Source organism: Nesoenas mayeri, assembly GCF_963082525.1.
Source record: "Nesoenas mayeri genome assembly, chromosome: 5".
Taxonomy (NCBI): domain Eukaryota; kingdom Metazoa; phylum Chordata; class Aves; order Columbiformes; family Columbidae; genus Nesoenas; species Nesoenas mayeri.
The window spans coordinates 66546102-66563486 of NC_137548.1; the positions used below are offsets into that span (position 1 = coordinate 66546102).

General features: G+C 41.2%; 1 protein-coding gene across 1 annotated transcript in view; it reads right to left on the reverse strand.

Moving 5' to 3' along the window:
• Positions 1–8533: 8533 nt before the first annotated feature.
• The window catches only part of SHANK2 (SH3 and multiple ankyrin repeat domains 2), a gene marked incomplete at its 3' end in the record, with an annotated part of 271702 nt that continues 262850 nt past the window's right edge, over positions 8534–17385 (reverse strand). Inside the window, 2 exon segments of the mRNA XM_080345299.1 lie at positions 8534–9107; positions 9790–9845. Coding sequence (XP_080201425.1) covers positions 8534–9107; positions 9790–9845 — 630 coding nt within the window.

Below are 17385 nucleotides of genomic sequence, written 5' to 3' on the forward strand. Positions count from 1 at the left end.
TTCCACTTAATGTGAAATACATCTTTGAAAAAAGACGGGTGTGCTCAGGTATCAATATTTTAACATAATAAAGAAGCGCAGTGGTTAATGGTCACGTCTACCCGGGTGCACAGGTGAGAACAGAGTCGTGTCCACAGAGCTGCCGAACGAATGTATCTATCTGTCAAAAATAAATCTGTTTCTCTTTCATTCAGGCACCACAAATCCTGCTGTTTGCTTTCCTGTTTTGCAGAGATGGAGGATTTGATGTCAGCTGCGATGTGACACACACAAACACTCCCAGCGGCGGGGGACGAGGTGTGAGCATTGCCAACGTTAATCCAATGGTCTTTAGATGCTTATTTATTAAAAAAACCCCAAACAACTCATGAAAGCAAACAAACAAAGCCTGAAGGTGAGGATTAGCTGGTACAGCACCATCAGGGCTGGACGCTGTGTCCCTGAATTGCTTAATTTTGAATTTAATCCCTAACGGGTTGCAGCTCACCTGATTTTATGCTAACAAACATATCCTGATTTTTACGCTGTTGAGAGCTGGCAGGATTTTCTCTTTCCTGACCAAGCGGTGCCAGCACACAGCCCCTCTCCCCTGAAATTTATTAACGCTGCAGCCTAGCGTGAGGTTTCGCATCACTTAGATGTGCACTCTAAGATTTGTTTCTCTGCTCTGGTGCTTTGGTATTTATCATCTAATTAATTATTAATGTAAAATGTATAATCACATCCTGTAGCAGGTATTGCAGCCTATGGAGCTGGGCTTTCCCGTCTGCTCTCCGATGCACCTCGTCCTGGGACCTACGGCAGCCTCTCCTGCACCAAACCGTTGAAATCCTCCCGGCTTCCAATCTGAGTTTATTCATCGCCAATTGGTAAAAATGTTGCTGTAGCGCCAACATTCCTTCAGTTAAAAATCCGGGCTGTTCACCCACTCATGTGAGTGGGACAGGCAGACATCGGCTCATTTCCGCCTTCTCTCTGCTCGGTTAAATAGACCGAGTAATTTAAACACCTGTTGGAAGCCCCCACTGTCAGTCTTGCGTTCCCACACCTCTCCCCATTGGTACCTGTTGCAGACGAGCTCCTGGGAACGCCCTTCAGCCCACTCCTGGTAATAGGTCCTTAGTTCTCATTAGAAATGCCTTTTTCATGGCTCTATATCTATATCTATATTTATGTATATACGTAAAATATATCTATGTATGTAATTTATATCTATGTATGTAAAATATATCTATGTAATTTATATCTATGTATGTAACATATCTGTGTATGTAACAGATATATATATACTATATATGTATGTAATTATATATATAAAATATATATGCAATAGATAGATATGTAATATTTATATTTTTAAGATAGACATATATCTATAATATATATAAAATATATATATGCAATAGATATATATGTAATATATATTTTTTAAGATAGACATATACCTATAATATATATATTTAAAGATAGCGATATATATATTATATACATATATAATATATATATATTTTTAAGAGAGAGAGAGATAAATAGATAGATATTCTCTTCCTCTCTGTCGCCTCCAACAGATTAGTCCCATGGATTCATGGTGGTTTGTTGGTTGTTTTTTTTTCCACTTGGTGCATTTTTGTACAAATAAATTTTCCCTGTTTCCATTGCTCCGGTGTTTTAGGTGTATAATATGCTCCATATGTCTTCCCTGCGAATAAACCAGTCTTGTCAGATAATACACACAGCATTAGGTCTGGTATTAGTGACTTTGAGGGCTGAAGATCACCTAAACATAGTGAGGTGGTATGAGAAACGGCAGACTAAAAGACAAGGTGTGCAGATGATCCGCATCTGCTTTGATCCGTTACCAGGTCACTAGAAAGTCTTACAGGTGAATAGTCCTGGAGAATGTTGCACAACTTACACCCACGGCTTTGTAAAGAAATAAAATTGCTGAGACAGAGCAAATGGAGAACAGGGGATTAAATTCTAATCACAGTATTACTTTGTGCACACTAGGACACAGAGCTAGGGTGACGTTCAGATACAAAAGTTATTTACTTATTAATCAGTGTTGAGAAATGAACAAAAATGGCATTTCAGATGGCGTTTCAGTTACCTTTGGATCTGTCCTCTACTGCAAGATTGAGCGCTCTCACCTTGACTTCACCACCGCACTTGCTAAAAGGTCTGAGATCGGCTTCAAACGAGACCTGAAGATGCACCAACAAGGTCAAAACAAAACGACAAATGAAAGACACGGTCATGTTCCTCACTATTTTCTAGGGGATGGGTCTGGTAGGGAACACTGTGCTCAAAATTTGTTACGGACACATCCTTGCACCCATTTGGAATTCTTTACATCATGGGAACGAGGCAATGCTTCCCTCCGGATTGGTTTGGAAGAACATCCTTCAGGAAAATGAGTCTAAGCTTTCACTTCTCCCCAAACCTCAGTGTCAGCTATTCCAGGGCTTCTTTTCTCCCCAAAGTCACAAGACATTGCTTTAAATTGCTTTTAAGTATATAAGGGAAGCTGCGAGATCAGAGACAATTAGATAATGCAAAAAAAAATATATCAGTGGAAAATAACCCATTAAAACATGAATTACATTTTGAGATTACGGTATATTGTATTCTCTTCAGACTTTTCAAAGCAAAAAGGTACACTGTGACATTGATTCCAATACATTCTTAAGCACATGCAACACTGGCGTCCTATTTGTACATTGATTTCTAATGCTGTCCAAGCACCTTTACATGAAAAGCGTACAAGAACTCACACGTGCGTGCACATATTCCTTCCAGCATTAGTCCTGAGGAACAACTTCAATGAACCAAACTTCAGTTCTGCAAGTACATGTGGGAAATAACCCCCCAGCTCTTCCGAACTCAGTCCTGACCTGAACACCTTGAGCTCTTTTGCAGTTTGGATCAGAAATAACCTTCAAAAGAGCCCAAGGTTTGCAGCACCGGAGACAAAAAGTCTATTAAAACTACTCGATTTATTTATTCAAACTATAATTTAAAAACATGCTCGATGCAGATGAGGTATCACATGGAGATGCTCACATTCAAAACATAAAACTGATAAAACACGACTACATATAAGCTAGAAAATGCATTACAATCCTTTGAAGATTTCTCATTCAGTGTAATGATACAGTCGGCCTATTTTTTTCCTGACTTAAATATTCAGGCCAACGTACAATAATAAAAACTTTCCTGAAATGATTTCTTGTAGAAAGGACAACAACTAAAATAAATACGTATTTTGAAGAGATCTATTGCTCTGAGACTATGTCCATCAAAAGCCACTAGATGTCAGCATTATAGAACCAGTTTCAGGCTTAAAAGCATCAAGTCCACTTGGTTTATTTATCATCATCATCACCTTGCCTGTGCAATACAGAACACGTCAACTACACAAATAACCAAGCGAATATTTATGGTAGTCAATGGAACCCAAAATAACAGTCTCGTTTCACTTTACCCCCGCTCACATTTACTTGATTTGACTTCAAATCAGTCTCATCGCAATGCTGAAAAGGTTTCAAAATAAGATGTAAATCATTTCAGGTTTTCTAACCACTCTTCCTAATGCAGCGCCATGGGTTTCTCACCTCAAAAACCAGCACTAAACGCTCTTTTTGTCAGGTGCTGTAATACCTCATAGATAAAGCTCTTTGTGGTAAATAAAGTAGTTCATCCAGGTTGAAAACTATAAGGCACGTACATAATTTTTCTTTAAAAACAACCCATATGATGCTAAACACAGTGACAATCGTGCTGTTCTGGCTGGCCCCCCACAGCTCCTGGTTCTTTTCCATGGTGTTGGACACATGGAATGCAAGACCATGAAATGCAGGAACATACAGAAAACCAACAACGAAACGAAACACACCACATTGATACAACATCCGCGACCAAATCTCTTCCCATTCCTTTGACAAAACACCGACAATTGCAAAGCGTTCTTTGTTTTGCACTGCAAATACCTGATTTGATTTAGCTACAGGTGTTTATCGCTGAATAACCACTGAAATAATTAAAAAGGCTATTTTTTCCTTCCTTTTTTAACAAAACAAATATCCAAGTCATCATCGTTGGAAAAGTAGGAAATAAGAGGCAACTACAAAAATGCTGAAATAGAACAACATCTGAGAAGAGAAAAATAGTTAAGGAACATATGAAACCAAAGGTCAACAGTTCTAGGCATTTATTCCAATATCTTAGAAAATAAAAAATATTCTTCATTGCATCACCATTTAAAGATAGAAAAACAAATCTCGAGATTAAGCCAAAAGAAGATGTGAATTTTTTTCCTTATCTTTCCATTTGAAGCCGTGTTTATTCACAGTACAAAGATCCCCTGCTCGTACAGTTTTAAGACACACAAAGTCTGATGAGGTTCCTTTTCTCCTCCGAAAAGCTGCTCTGCCCCCCAAAAACTCCAACCGCACACCCCCAAATTGAAATGGAATTGAATTTTGGACCATCCCAAATAAGCCCGACACCACCAGCAGGACTAGACTGAGACCATTCCCACACACTCACTCAACAACCTTCCGCAATTACTCTTGGAAATCCACCTTAAGGCAAATTGAGACCTATTTTGTCCTCTACCTCTCGCTAAAAATTGTCGCTTTTCCAATTTCAACCACAAATCTCAAGTTTAGAAACGAACTAACGACCGGCATAAAGAATGCTTTAACCAGAAGGAAGGAATCAAAACGCCATGCTTTTCCCAACAATAAATCAATTCTTTTCCCTTAACTCTCTACATTTAGTTAAAGCATTTTATGCGCTTTCAATAACATCAGATTGCAAGCTTTTTGGCAACTCTTTTCCATAGACATTCAGACAGTGTTCTCTGCAATCAGAACCACAACCTTAGTGCAATATTATATTTATTTCTTACAGTAATTTTGGTTGCCATACAAGAGTATTAAGGATTGGGGAAAAGTGCAAGTTACAGGAGCTTGATTTTTTTTTTAATCAGTCGAAATAAGAGGAATTAAAGCACAAAAATTACAGCAACATAGATAACGTGAACACAAGTTGTTACACAAAGTATAGCGAGAAACATATTAATATCTAGAAAAGAAAAGAAAAAATGTAATGGGAAAAATCATCAATATTTGTGGCTCATACACATAATCATCGCCAGATCAACTGGGTAATTAATGCTTTTTAAGAACTGAGGAGGAAAAAAAAGTCACTATTTTTATTAACTTAAGTACCACAAATAATTAACTTTTGTGATATGTAAATTCTGTAAATCAACAGTCACATCTAGTCATTTTATAATATATGAATTCAACTTAAAATGTTCTCAGACACCTAGGGCAAGGAGTCTGTGCAGTTATACACAATTTACATCTTGTAAGATTTTGGTATTGTATACACAAATATTACAGAAACTAGGCATGTAAATGCAATTTATTTAAATTACAGTATATAAACAAAAGTTGATCCTAAAACCCAGAATATCAGAACGTGTTTCATAGATCTCTAACAACTTGGTTTTCACTATCGTAAGTAGCATGAAATAAATGGGTCTTCTCCCCTTTTTCCCCCCCAACATTTCCAGAGTGATGAAAATACTCGGAGGCAACGGCGTCTCTGTTACTATTGCTCTCTGTAGTAAAATCCTCACCCAGAGCTAGAGACCAATTCCTCTTGGCGGAGGTGGATTTTATTGGTGAGAAGTAGGTCCTCCCAGGTCTCCTTACCTGTCCTTTGTAAGACACAACGCAAAATAAATAGCTCTTGAAATGCGTTAAACCCCTATTTGCTTTCCCCACTCGTATCGTACCGAGTCCTTCAGTACCTGAAAAGATTCACCAGCAAGAAACACACCTGCGTACGAAAGGGATGAGCCGAGATTGACTGTACGTCAGCACTCGTTCAACGCAAATTCAACAAGGTTCGTGATTAAAAAGCAGCTTAAAAGTCAACTTCTACATTTTCTTTTACTACCGCGTTTTCTAATGTATTTTCTGGCACGTATTATAGAGGTAATATCATGTACCCAAAGAAAGAAAAAATAAAATTATATATATATATATATAAAAAAAAAAAACAGCATGGCATTAGTGGTTTATTTACTGAATTCTGTCGTATCACCAAATGGAAGACAACGATGGCTAAATTACCATTTTTTACACTTCTTAAGGTATTTGATGGCCTCAAGTTGCCTGCATTGACTATCTGAACGAAACTGCCATTTGTCTACAACGCCTATGGAAAAATTCAGTACTCTCGGAAGTGAAACGCCTTAGTACTTGAGTTTTATTACAAGGTTACTTGGAACTTTCAAATACAAATAGAGCGTAGCAACAGATGTTAAGTCAAAAGATTGGTTGTTCCGTAAAGGGGGCAGGAGGCTAAATAAGTTGCTTTTTATGAGTATCCAATGCGTTGGTAACTACAACCACTTTTGAAGAAATATTCACCCTCCTTTGTAGAAGTTCTAGCAAAGATAGAAAATATAACACAGCTCTGCTGGTTCAGATGCATCCAAATGAGGTTGATTTTAAAAAGGTCAAGACTTTATAATTATTCCACAGAAATAGTAGTAAACCACAAAAGTTTTTTTTTTTTTTGTCTTTTTTTTGTTGTTTTGTTTGTAACTTTCTAGCACTGAAGTGGCACAAAGGCTGCCCAGTAGACCAGCCACTTATTTTCTTAAAATATTGTGCTTATAAACTATCTGTACAACTATTTAAACTTGCAGTAAAGAAAGATATTTAAAATGCTAAACTTTATGTACTCATACTAGGGCTGTTGCAGACCTAATTAGACACTTGTTTGTGAGCAAAAAATAATCACAATAAAAAAAATTAGAGATAGGCTGGACTATATCAAGGACCATATCAAGGAAAGAAATTTCAGGTACCTTGCGAAATGTAAGAGAACCTGAACGTATGGTAGGTAGCCAGTCTAGCCATCCACACACAATGGACCCACCTTGAATAGTATGTTAATAAAGACCTACAAAACTCACAGATATTAAGAGGTGTTAATTACAAGGGGAGCTCAAACATGCAGAGAGAGACTTGTTAACTTGAAAAACAAATGTTTTCAAAACAAGAAGTCAGATTAGAGCAGATTAGAGTCACCTGGAGCTCTGGTACCACCACCCCGTCCCTCCTGGGCCACAGCCACCTGGTTTCCAGCAGGATCCACGTTCTTCCCCTGCGACATCCCAAACAGCCGCCCAAAGAGGCTGCCCCCAAAGTGCTCGCTCTGCTGCCCTTGTCCAGAAGCCAAACATACCAAAACAGCCATAAAAATGGAAGTCTGGAAACCTCCCCAGTTCTCCTGGCCCTTGGAGCACGTGCGTTCCAAGAGGCCACAAACCTCCTGCCAGCTTGCTGTTACCTTTTTACCTCTTTCGTTTCTTTTTACCTTTTCAGTTCCTTTTACCTTTTTGGTTCCTTTTTGCCTCCTTTTTACTTTTATTTGTTTCTTTTTACAAGCTGAAAACTTTCCATTGCTGCTAACAGGCTGAAATTCCTCTCTCGCTTAAAACCCTGGCAACCTTCCCCACTGGGAACGTTCGTCTCTCTTCTTATTCTTTCTTGGCCTGATGCTCAAAACCACTCACTGAATTAAACAGCATCTCTCAGGGTTCAGCACATTCGAGTATCCAACTGTGAAGTCCAAAAGATGCGTCTGTACACAACCCCAAATTTCTGCTGGCTCTGTAGAGTTCATATTGCGACTTGGCAGTAGTTTAGCTGGTTGAAAACTGGGGGTCTCAGGTTCAAACTAGCTTCATTTTGTTGTACCTCTAAGTGTGCATTCCTCTTTGTTTTGTTTTGTTTTGTTTTTTTATGCAACATCTGCATCGTCTTACAGGTCAAGTCAATGGAGCATGTATTGAACTTGTTCTGCCACCTTGGAAGAGCGCTAAGTATAACTGCAGAAATAAAGAAATACCAGGTAAAACAGAGCAAGGTTACCCTTGAACTAATTCCAGCAGAACAACCAGCTTCACTGCCAACAAATCAGAGAGCTACACTAGTAAAAACCAGTAATATGAACTGTACCTGTCTTAATATTGTGCCTCCGCGACTATTAAAAATGGCTTTGAATGGTAATGAAGCGCTCTGGCCTCTTCAAGTGGACTAAGGGTTGGGGAAGGAATCCTGCTCGGAGACTGAATGGCAATAATATCGCTCTTTTCAATAAAAAAAATGAAATTTTGCAATTTTAAATGGAAAGAAAAGTGGTATGTAATGCTTCCAGCAGAAGGGCAGTATCGAGAGATCATATTTTTGAAGTTAACAATTTTCTCTCTCTCATATCTCCCCACAACTTTGAAATAAAATGGCCCCACTCGTGTAACAGGTTCGGGTTTATGTTTGGGCACGTAGCATACAGTCTGCATTACCTGAGTACCAGGAATTCAACTGCTTTCCCCCTCCCACCCCCAATTTTGCTGGCACTCGCAGACAGACAAGGCATTTGGGGTATTTCAGTACCAGCCCATCTCTAGTTATCAACAGAAGTTTGTGAGGCAAAATAGCTATTCTTATCTGTCCAGCAGCTGTTTCAAAGCTCTTTCTATGTTCATTCTGTGCCCAACTCTAGTCACTCCAAGGTCTATCAGATCTTCCTTTTGTAGATTTGGTAAATGAGTGCCATCTATTTCATTGTCCATAAATGTTTCTTTATGTTCACCTAAGTTTAGACTTTCCAACCAATCTGCCACATCTGGTTTAGTCCACAGGTGGACAGGCTTAGTTGTAAAAGGCTTATTTGAGATTGGCTGTTGTAATATTGAGGGAGAAGGAGACCTGCTGCGCCCTGTGGTCAAGCCAAATAAGTCCCCAGAAGGGGGCTGGCTGGGTAGGCTAAATACATCGGACAAAGTTGGAGAAGGAGATGAAGCTGAAGCAGAAGCAGTCAGAGGAGCAGGCATGATGTCTTTATTAATCTCTGTTGGTGAAACCACAGGGCTTGGAGCATGTCTTGCTCCTGAGGTCCTACTGTCATAGTCTGGGGACCTGCTCTGCAGTGTGATCGGTTGGCTGGTTCCAGGTCGGACAGTAAAAGTGATTGTTGTACTTCGTGTACCTGAGACAGTACTCATGACTTCCGTGCTCCTGGAATTGTAAACAGACATGGAGAGTTAGATAAAGCAGCCGCCAGCTCCCGGGCTGTCCATATCAACGCATGGTAAACATGGTTTTGGAATGCTCAAACATTTCCATTGCTTAACGAGCAATAACAGGTTAAAAGTACTAAGATGGTATCATCGAACCTTTCCCATAAAACAGTCATCAATGGTAAGCCATACTTAAAAACAAAACCTTTGCTTATGAGCAGTTCAGAAAAAACACTTTCCAGAGCACATTCTTCCTTTTGAAGGCTACACCAAATTAAGCCGCGGTTAAATGAGAAACACTGAGTGGAATAAGCACACGGGCACTTGGACTCCCTGTGAAGTGCAATCATGAGTTGATCTTCCCCTCATATGGAGAGGTAGGACCCTCCATTTCAGTTTTAATCTATCAGTTTTAAACACTGTTAGACAGCATCCCTAACAATAGCAGTTATGGAAAACAGCAGCAGCGTATCATTAACTCAGTGAATTTTAGGGTATGTTTGTATTCTCACTTGTTCACAGAACATGCTCCACAAGCTCCTCGTATTTCCCTTTCTGTTCAGCTGGCCTTTTGGTGCTTTACAAATGAAACAGGCCTTCTAAGGTTCATAAAAGGACTTCTGTGTCCTGTTCTCTCTACACTCTCTACTTCAGCAGTTTCACTCCAAAATGCTGGTTACTGTGCTTGCCCAGAGGTGCTGTAGTTGTGATCAAGTCCCTGGCGCTTATCTCTTGCCTAAAGGAAATTTCGGATTACAAACTAAGGTGGCGTGAAACCTGCTCTGGTGCTGAGGCTGAGCGGGTGGGTGAAGGAGCAGACCAGGCTGCTGTTGTCTAGTGGCTACGGAACAAATTTAGAAGGAGAAGATCCAGGTTCAGGTCTGTTCATTCATAAAATGTTCAACTCCACAGCCCTTAGTTCTCAGGAGAAATCTCTGCCAGCCAGCGTGTACACCTCAAGATCTTCCACTGAACCTTTGGGTGGCTTAAGCTCCGGAGATTTCAGTTTTAAAATATCCTGTCAACTAGGAAAACCTTCAGATGAACAATTTTAGGCACTTCCAGAACAAAGTAAGGATTTATTTATCCTTGAAGTGATGCCATGAAGTACCTAAAATGACCCACACAGCAAGGGTGAAAACCCACATTTGTTGTCTCTGAGGTATGTCCCTCACCACTAATCTGCTTTATAAATGAGAAGCCTTCTCCTGCTCCTCTGCCCAAGTAATTGTGGAGGCTTTACTCTTCCTGTGGAGCTCTGCCACCGCAGGAAAGGAGGATGAAACATGTTGGGTTATCCTGGGTCTGCTCCCCAGTGCAATGTCATTGTGACCACCTATGGAAGGGGAGTGACTTGACTTTCACAGCATCCCAGAATGTCAGGGGTTGGAAGAGACCTGGAAAGCTCACCTGGTGCAATCCTCCCATGGAGCAGGAACACCCAGATGAGGTTACACAGGAAGGTGTCCAGGCGGGTTGGAATGTCTGCACAGAAGGAGACTCCACAACTCCCCTGGGCAGCCTGGGCCAGGCTCTGCCACTCTCACCATGAAGAAGTTTCTTCTCAAATTTAAGTGGAACCTCTTGTGTTCCAGTTTGAACCCATTACCCCATGTCCTGTCACTGGTTGTCACTGAGAAGAGCCTGGCTCCATCCTCCTGACACTCACACTTAATATATTTGTAAACATGACTGAGGTCACCCCTCAGTCTCCTCCAGCTCCAGAGCCCCAGCTCCCTCAGCCTTTCCTCACACGGGAGATGCTCCACTCCCTTCAGCATCTTTGTTGCCCTGCGCTGGACTCTCTGCAGCAGTTCCCTGTCCTGCTGGAACTGAGGGGCCACAACTGGACACAATATTCCAGGTGTGGTCTCCCCAGGGCAGAGCAGAGGGGCAGGAGAACCTCTCTGATCTACTGACCACCCCCTTCTAACCCACCCCAGGTACCATTGGCTTTCTGGCCACAAGGGCCCAGTGCTGTCTCTTTGGTCATATCTTGGAGAAAACAGTAGTTAAAACTTTAAATAAAAAGACAGTGGTACCAGCATTTCCACATCACTGTCAGGCCAGACATGAGGAAGCAATTTTTTACACTGAGGGTGGTGAGAGCCTGGCCCAGGCTGGCCAGAGAGGTGGTGGATGAACCATCCCTGGAGACATCCCAGGCCAGGCTGGACGGGGCTCTGAGCAACCTGAGCTGGTGAAGATGTCCCTGCTCATGGCAGAGGTGGCACTGGGGGAGCTGGGATTGTGTCTTCAACCCAAACCATTCTGTGATCATCTGCCCTAACCTGCTCCCCCTATGAAGCACTTGTCCATCACCAAAATGAAGAAACGTAGACAGCTCACCTGATAACGGGCTATTAATCCCTTCCTCTCATATAAGCCTCACTGCAGTCCTGGTAGCGCTGAACTGGAGACCTTCTTCAGCCTTTCCTTGGGTTGCTGCTGGCTGCTGTGAGCCAGTTTGCTCCGTGCTCCCCGCATCACATCTGGGGCTTCGGCACGTAATTACCAAACCTAAACATCAGGTAACCTACCGCACGGCTACGCCGAGAGTCAGAGCACATTCGTATCACAGTGAGTCTCGTTCAAATAAAGCTCCAATAACGTGTTATTAGAAAAGCACCAAGAATAGCTTTTTGGAGAACCTACATGTTATTCACATGAGCAATCCCACTGATTTCTCACAAATTGTTCCATATATTTCAATAGGAACAGGGGGATCTTTTTGAGGGCTGAAAGATCAGCACTTCACTTAAAACACAGTAGGAACAATACTTTTAGCACTTATGTCTTTGTCATTTAACAAAGAAACGAAACACTTGGCAAGGTTTTGAGTGTTTCCTGTGATTTGTTTGGAGCTTAATGGCTCTTATTGTCTTCCAGGACTGGAGCTAAGCATTCTTACAAATAAAGAGTCTAAGAACTATTAAATTCTACTAACCAAGAGGAGCAAGTTATTTCTACCTACCTTAACTCAGCATTAGGAGTCTCACACACTTTACTAAGGCTTGATATAATTTTAAATCAACAGAAAACGTGCTTTGAAAAAGGTTGGGATGATGCTGTCCTAGTGATTGCAGGAGGAGCAAGATGAATTTTGATATGTGTGGAAATTTCTCCCTCTCCCTTTACCTGCAATTACCCTTTTACTTAACTTCCCTGTCTTGCAAATGCTAGTAATCACGGGTTTGTATTCCCACTCACTGTGGCAATTTCAAATGGATGATGAAAGTCTATCTTCTATTAGGCTAGATGCTGAAAGATCATTTCTGTTCCTCGACTGACCACTCTAGGCTCAGTGCGCACCTTCTGCTGCATAACTCAATTTGCTGCTGCTTCTCCCCGTTGTCCCTTCCATAGACTCCCTGTCCCTCCCTGTTCAGGAAATCGTTGTCACTGCTCCTTTAAAAAAAGTATATTAAGTATAAAAGTAAATCTGTGTTTAGACCCATGGATGAGCAAAGCAATCCAGGCTACGTTGTACTTTGCTTTCTGGCAGCTTGGATCAAACCAGCGGCTTCGCATGGCTACAAACCATGTTAAAAGATCTGTGGGCATTTTGTGGGTTTTGTGGGGTTGTGGCTTTTCCAGATTTCTAATAAGAGCAATTTCTTATGCCTTATTTGATCATCTGTTATGCTAAACACATTAAATCCATATTAAAGCTGCCTAAACCCAAATTTCATTTGAAAAAGGTGAAAAGTCTGATAATTATTTTAAATAAAATTTGCTCTATTAGGATCAGCATATGGTAGTAATTTATAAACATTTGGTGCACCGACTGCAATGCCCATTATGTTGCCTCGTATTAACATCACAATATATAATTCCTGTGCCACAGCGATGGGGCCTCCAAGTATAACAGCCATCAACACAGCTTGTAGGCTAGAAATTCTTCCAAATTTTGAATTAGATTTGCAGGATTCAAATGCACTGGTAACTTAATAGCAGAAGCAATTCAGTGAAGGACAGCACACTGAAATAGCTCCCAAATAAAACCAAAAACAAACTAAACAAACCAAACCAGAACAACATTATGCTCCTATGAGAGCTGTTTTATCCTGCAACTTGCCAAATAAACTTGCTGTTTCTGACAAAGCTCCTCAATTGTGTCAGAGAAAGAAAACCCCTAACAACCAAGAGAACCAATGAATGAAATGAGTCCCTGCACAGAGGTACAGCCTGAAATGAAGTTTTTACACATTTTTGGAGAACGCACAAACCCAAAACTTTGCCTTCATCTCTTATAATATTTGTACTTGATTTTTGGATTGTCAAAGGAAAATTGTATGGTGGGAAAGTAAGTCAATTACTGTCTGTTTCGGGGGAAGATTAAGAACAAAGGCTGATGTGATGACTGGCAGGATACAGAGCTTCTTATAATGTTATTTTAGTGAGAAGAATTGAGAAATGGTTGGTGTCTGCTGCAAGTAACTCTGTTCAGTTGAAGAATAATCATTAAGGTCTGTGGGAGTCTGTTCACAAGCAACAGTTTCCATGCGAATGGCACAAATGTCTGGAAACGGGCAATAAGGGAAAAGTGGCTCTTATTTCAGCTTGAGGTGACATCCTATTTCTGGTTTTCGAATGGCTACCATTTCTGGATTAGGATGATCTAATCCACATCGCACTCTGTTACAAAGTCAACACCAAAATCACTAAAATGCAATAACAATGAGAGAGCATTAAAAAGAAGCGGCATGTACAACATAGAATACTCTATGCTTTATGGTTGGCACTTACTTCAGAGCATTTCAGCATGACCCTCTTCTGACAACAGCAGTCATGAGAGCAAATAAAAATGACAAAATGGAATGACTGAAACACTGCAAAAATTACTGACAAAGCAAGCAATCCTGTGACATTGGCTGACAAGCGGTTAACAAAATGAAATGAATCTAATGGGACAGCAGTAAACTGAAAAACCGAGGCTTGAGAATTATATCATTAGATCAATATTTCATCGTCTGTGAAATCCAGCTGTACTTCCAATCAACCCAGTGTAGGATCAGTCCTTACGCAGGACTCGCTACTAAGTTCAGTTCTGCGCTACCTGTTTGTGAAAAAATAGGAGCTTCTCCTGATTGTCATGAACAAAACAACCCAGAGATGGACAAAACCCTTAACCACAGGCAGTTTCGCTTTTAAAACTTGCTGTGCCAACACACTACAGGTTATTTTTCCCAGAGGGAAACCTGCATGGTTAAGCATCCTCCATAACTCCCACTTTTATCATGAGCGTTTCCCACTACCAGGAGTGACACCCAACCTGTCCCAGAAGCCACAGGGACGTTGTGCAAACGCAGCCGGAGAAACATAAGCACCATTTGAAATAGAAATCCTTTTCCCCTATGGCAAAGCAATTGATCATTTTGGTTTGGTGGTGGTAGAGAGCGGCAGCAGTTGCTGTTCATTATCCTGTATTAGCACACGGGAGTCGTGGTGGAAGGAAGGATGCTGTTTGCACCGGGGGCTGTGTTTGTGTTTTTAATTCTTTGCAGCCACCGGGTCTATTCTGCAATGATCACGCTGACATTATTCAGCCGATCTCGCAGGCTTGATCATTACAACCTCGCGCTTGATCGTTACGTTGCTTAGCGACCGCGGGGTTCACAGACAGAGGCAGCGCTCCTCCCTTACCTTATAAAAACCCCTGCATTAGTCTTCTCCCCATTCCTTTTATCAGCTCCATATAAAAGTCAGTAGCCTCTCAAGTGAATTTATAGCACTGCTGTATTTATAGCATCACGGCTGATGTTGCCATTACACGTCCCGTCCTCCCCGCCCGCTGACAGCCTGCCAAGGGCTCCCCGGGCTGGGTATTCCCATCTCTGTACCTCTGCGGATCCAAATTCAGGAATGGGAATGGCAAACAAAGCCCCATCATTAGGGTTTCAGCGCTGGGTATTTGGGTCAAACAGAGCCCTGTAGTCAAACACCCTCATAGAATCATAGAATCATTTGGCTTGGAAAAGACCCTCAGGATCATTGAGTCCAACCATTAACCCACCCCTGGCACTGCCCCACGTCCCTGAGAACCTCATCTCCGCATCTTTTAAACCCACTGCAGGGATGGTGACTCCAGCACTGCCCTGGGCAGCCTGTTCCAGTGCCCAACAGCACTTCCCAAAAAGAATTGTTTCCTAATATTCAATCTACTTGACCATTTCTATAAGAAAGGATGGGCAAAAATGGGGGAAGTGATGGTCAGATATTGTGGCTTGACTACATGGACAGACCAGGTAAAACCTCTATCACCAGGGCTGATCTCCAAAATTTCATGAAGTAGATGGTGGCCAAATCTAGGAGTGGGATTAGCTCTAGTCTAGAACTTTCTATCAGACCTTTCAATTATGGTTTTGTTAGTACAAAGTAAGCAAGCACATCCTTTTCTCTTTCTCCTTCCCCTCCCACTCTCCTTCTCCTGTCCCACAGCTGGTCACTGCCGCTGACAAGCAGATGGTTTCCACTTAAATGTTTCCCTGCTCTATTTAAAAATCTTGAAACTTGGTGTCTCCATAAGAACCACAGAAAACTATAAATACACCATATAAAATTATTGCTAAACTAACGTGCAGAGAAGAAAAAGCAAGCCTAAGGTCATTTTTTAACGTAATAATTGAGAGAGAAATGCTGCTCAGTGCTGTAGAACAATCTCTTCCTAATTCTCGTTTATCAAAACCATAGAAAGATGGTATTTTTACGGGTTTCTGTAGCAAGCCATTACCCAGCTATCTACAGTTTAATTCACCTCTATGCTACCTTAATGGGGCAATTGCCATGAGTGAACTACAATTGTCTTTCTACTGGTTGTGCAAAAGTAACTCCCAATGATACCTACAATTGCTATCTGGGCTATAATTGCATATATGTCCCAATGAGCAAAGATGTATTTTTAATTCCGTCAGGCTGCTAGTTGCTGTGAACATAACCCAAGCGAGCCTGTGAACAATGTTCCTATTTATAACACTTCCCAAAACTTCTCTTTGGCTGAAGGGTATGAACAGGCGTATTCGTTTTTTATCCCTTTTCCTTTAGCAGAGCTAATGAGATGTTTTTTAATTTAGCAGAAGCCCTGCTTTCCATGAGCTAAACTTCCTTGCTCCCTTTCTAATCCTGCCTCATATGAAAGGGTTTTGGCAAGATGGTCTTCCTTGGTCATAATATTCGACAGCTTTCTAAAAAGATGTATCTGTTGTGTAAGTGGGCTAGAAAGGCCGTAATTTATTTAACTTTTTAAAAGATGAGGCAGGAGTAAAAGGAGTAAGAAAAAATGCCTTTGTCTGGGAAGCATTTACCATGCATCCATTGCTTTCATGCATGGACCTTTGAGAAAGGAATTTAAATTTAAAGCAGACAGTTCAGGGCATAAACTGCCATAGCGCAACAAAAAGAAATCAGAGCATTTTCTCTGCCATAGATAAATTTGCTATTAGCCTTTGCTCCCTATTTCACACTCTTTATCAAGCTCAGAAATCAATCCTGTCTCATCCACCCCCCGGAATGCGGTTGAGCTCGGAGAGAGAGGAAGGTGCTGGATTTGCTCCAGGGCCAGGTAGAAACTACCCCCAAAAAACACTGTGGGGTTACAAGTAGAACTTCTGAACCTACGAGTGAACTTCTTCATTTACATCTCTCTAACCTCACTCTCGTTAAGACAAAAAGGAATTGCCTGCAGCGCCTTTTAAAACACGCTTTTAATATCTGTCGATGGTTGGCTCCCTTCTGCTGCCTCTGATTTATTGCTTAGCCTAAAAAAGAAATCCTGAGGAACCTTTGCTGCTCATTTTAGTAGCTTCAATTCACGTCAATTAAAAAAGAATGTAACCACATCAGTTTTGAGAACAGAAGGGAAACAAAATCCAGCTCTCTTACCTTCTGTTCCCACCGGGAATTCTGTGGAGATGTGACTTTTTCCACACGGAGCAGCAAGAGTTGTGCTGCTCCGCACCACTGTCAGCTTTTCTGATTTATTATAATACCTCCTAAGCCTTTTGGAATTGTGATATCCCAAGATCCTCTCTTTAGTTTGCAAAGATCCCCATTTGGGTTTACTTTGCAGGAAAGACGTCGGATTTCAGCCACACCGAAGTAATGCTTTTCGTGGCTTTGTCTCCAAACTAAGTCTCTGTATTCCATGAACAAGCCTATGTAATTTGCCAAAGCTGAGTTATAAGAATTTAAAAAGCTAAAGGACAGAAAAGCAACATAACTTCTAACGCTGTCCAAATCAGATCTTTCTCTGAAATTCACGACATATGGGATACACT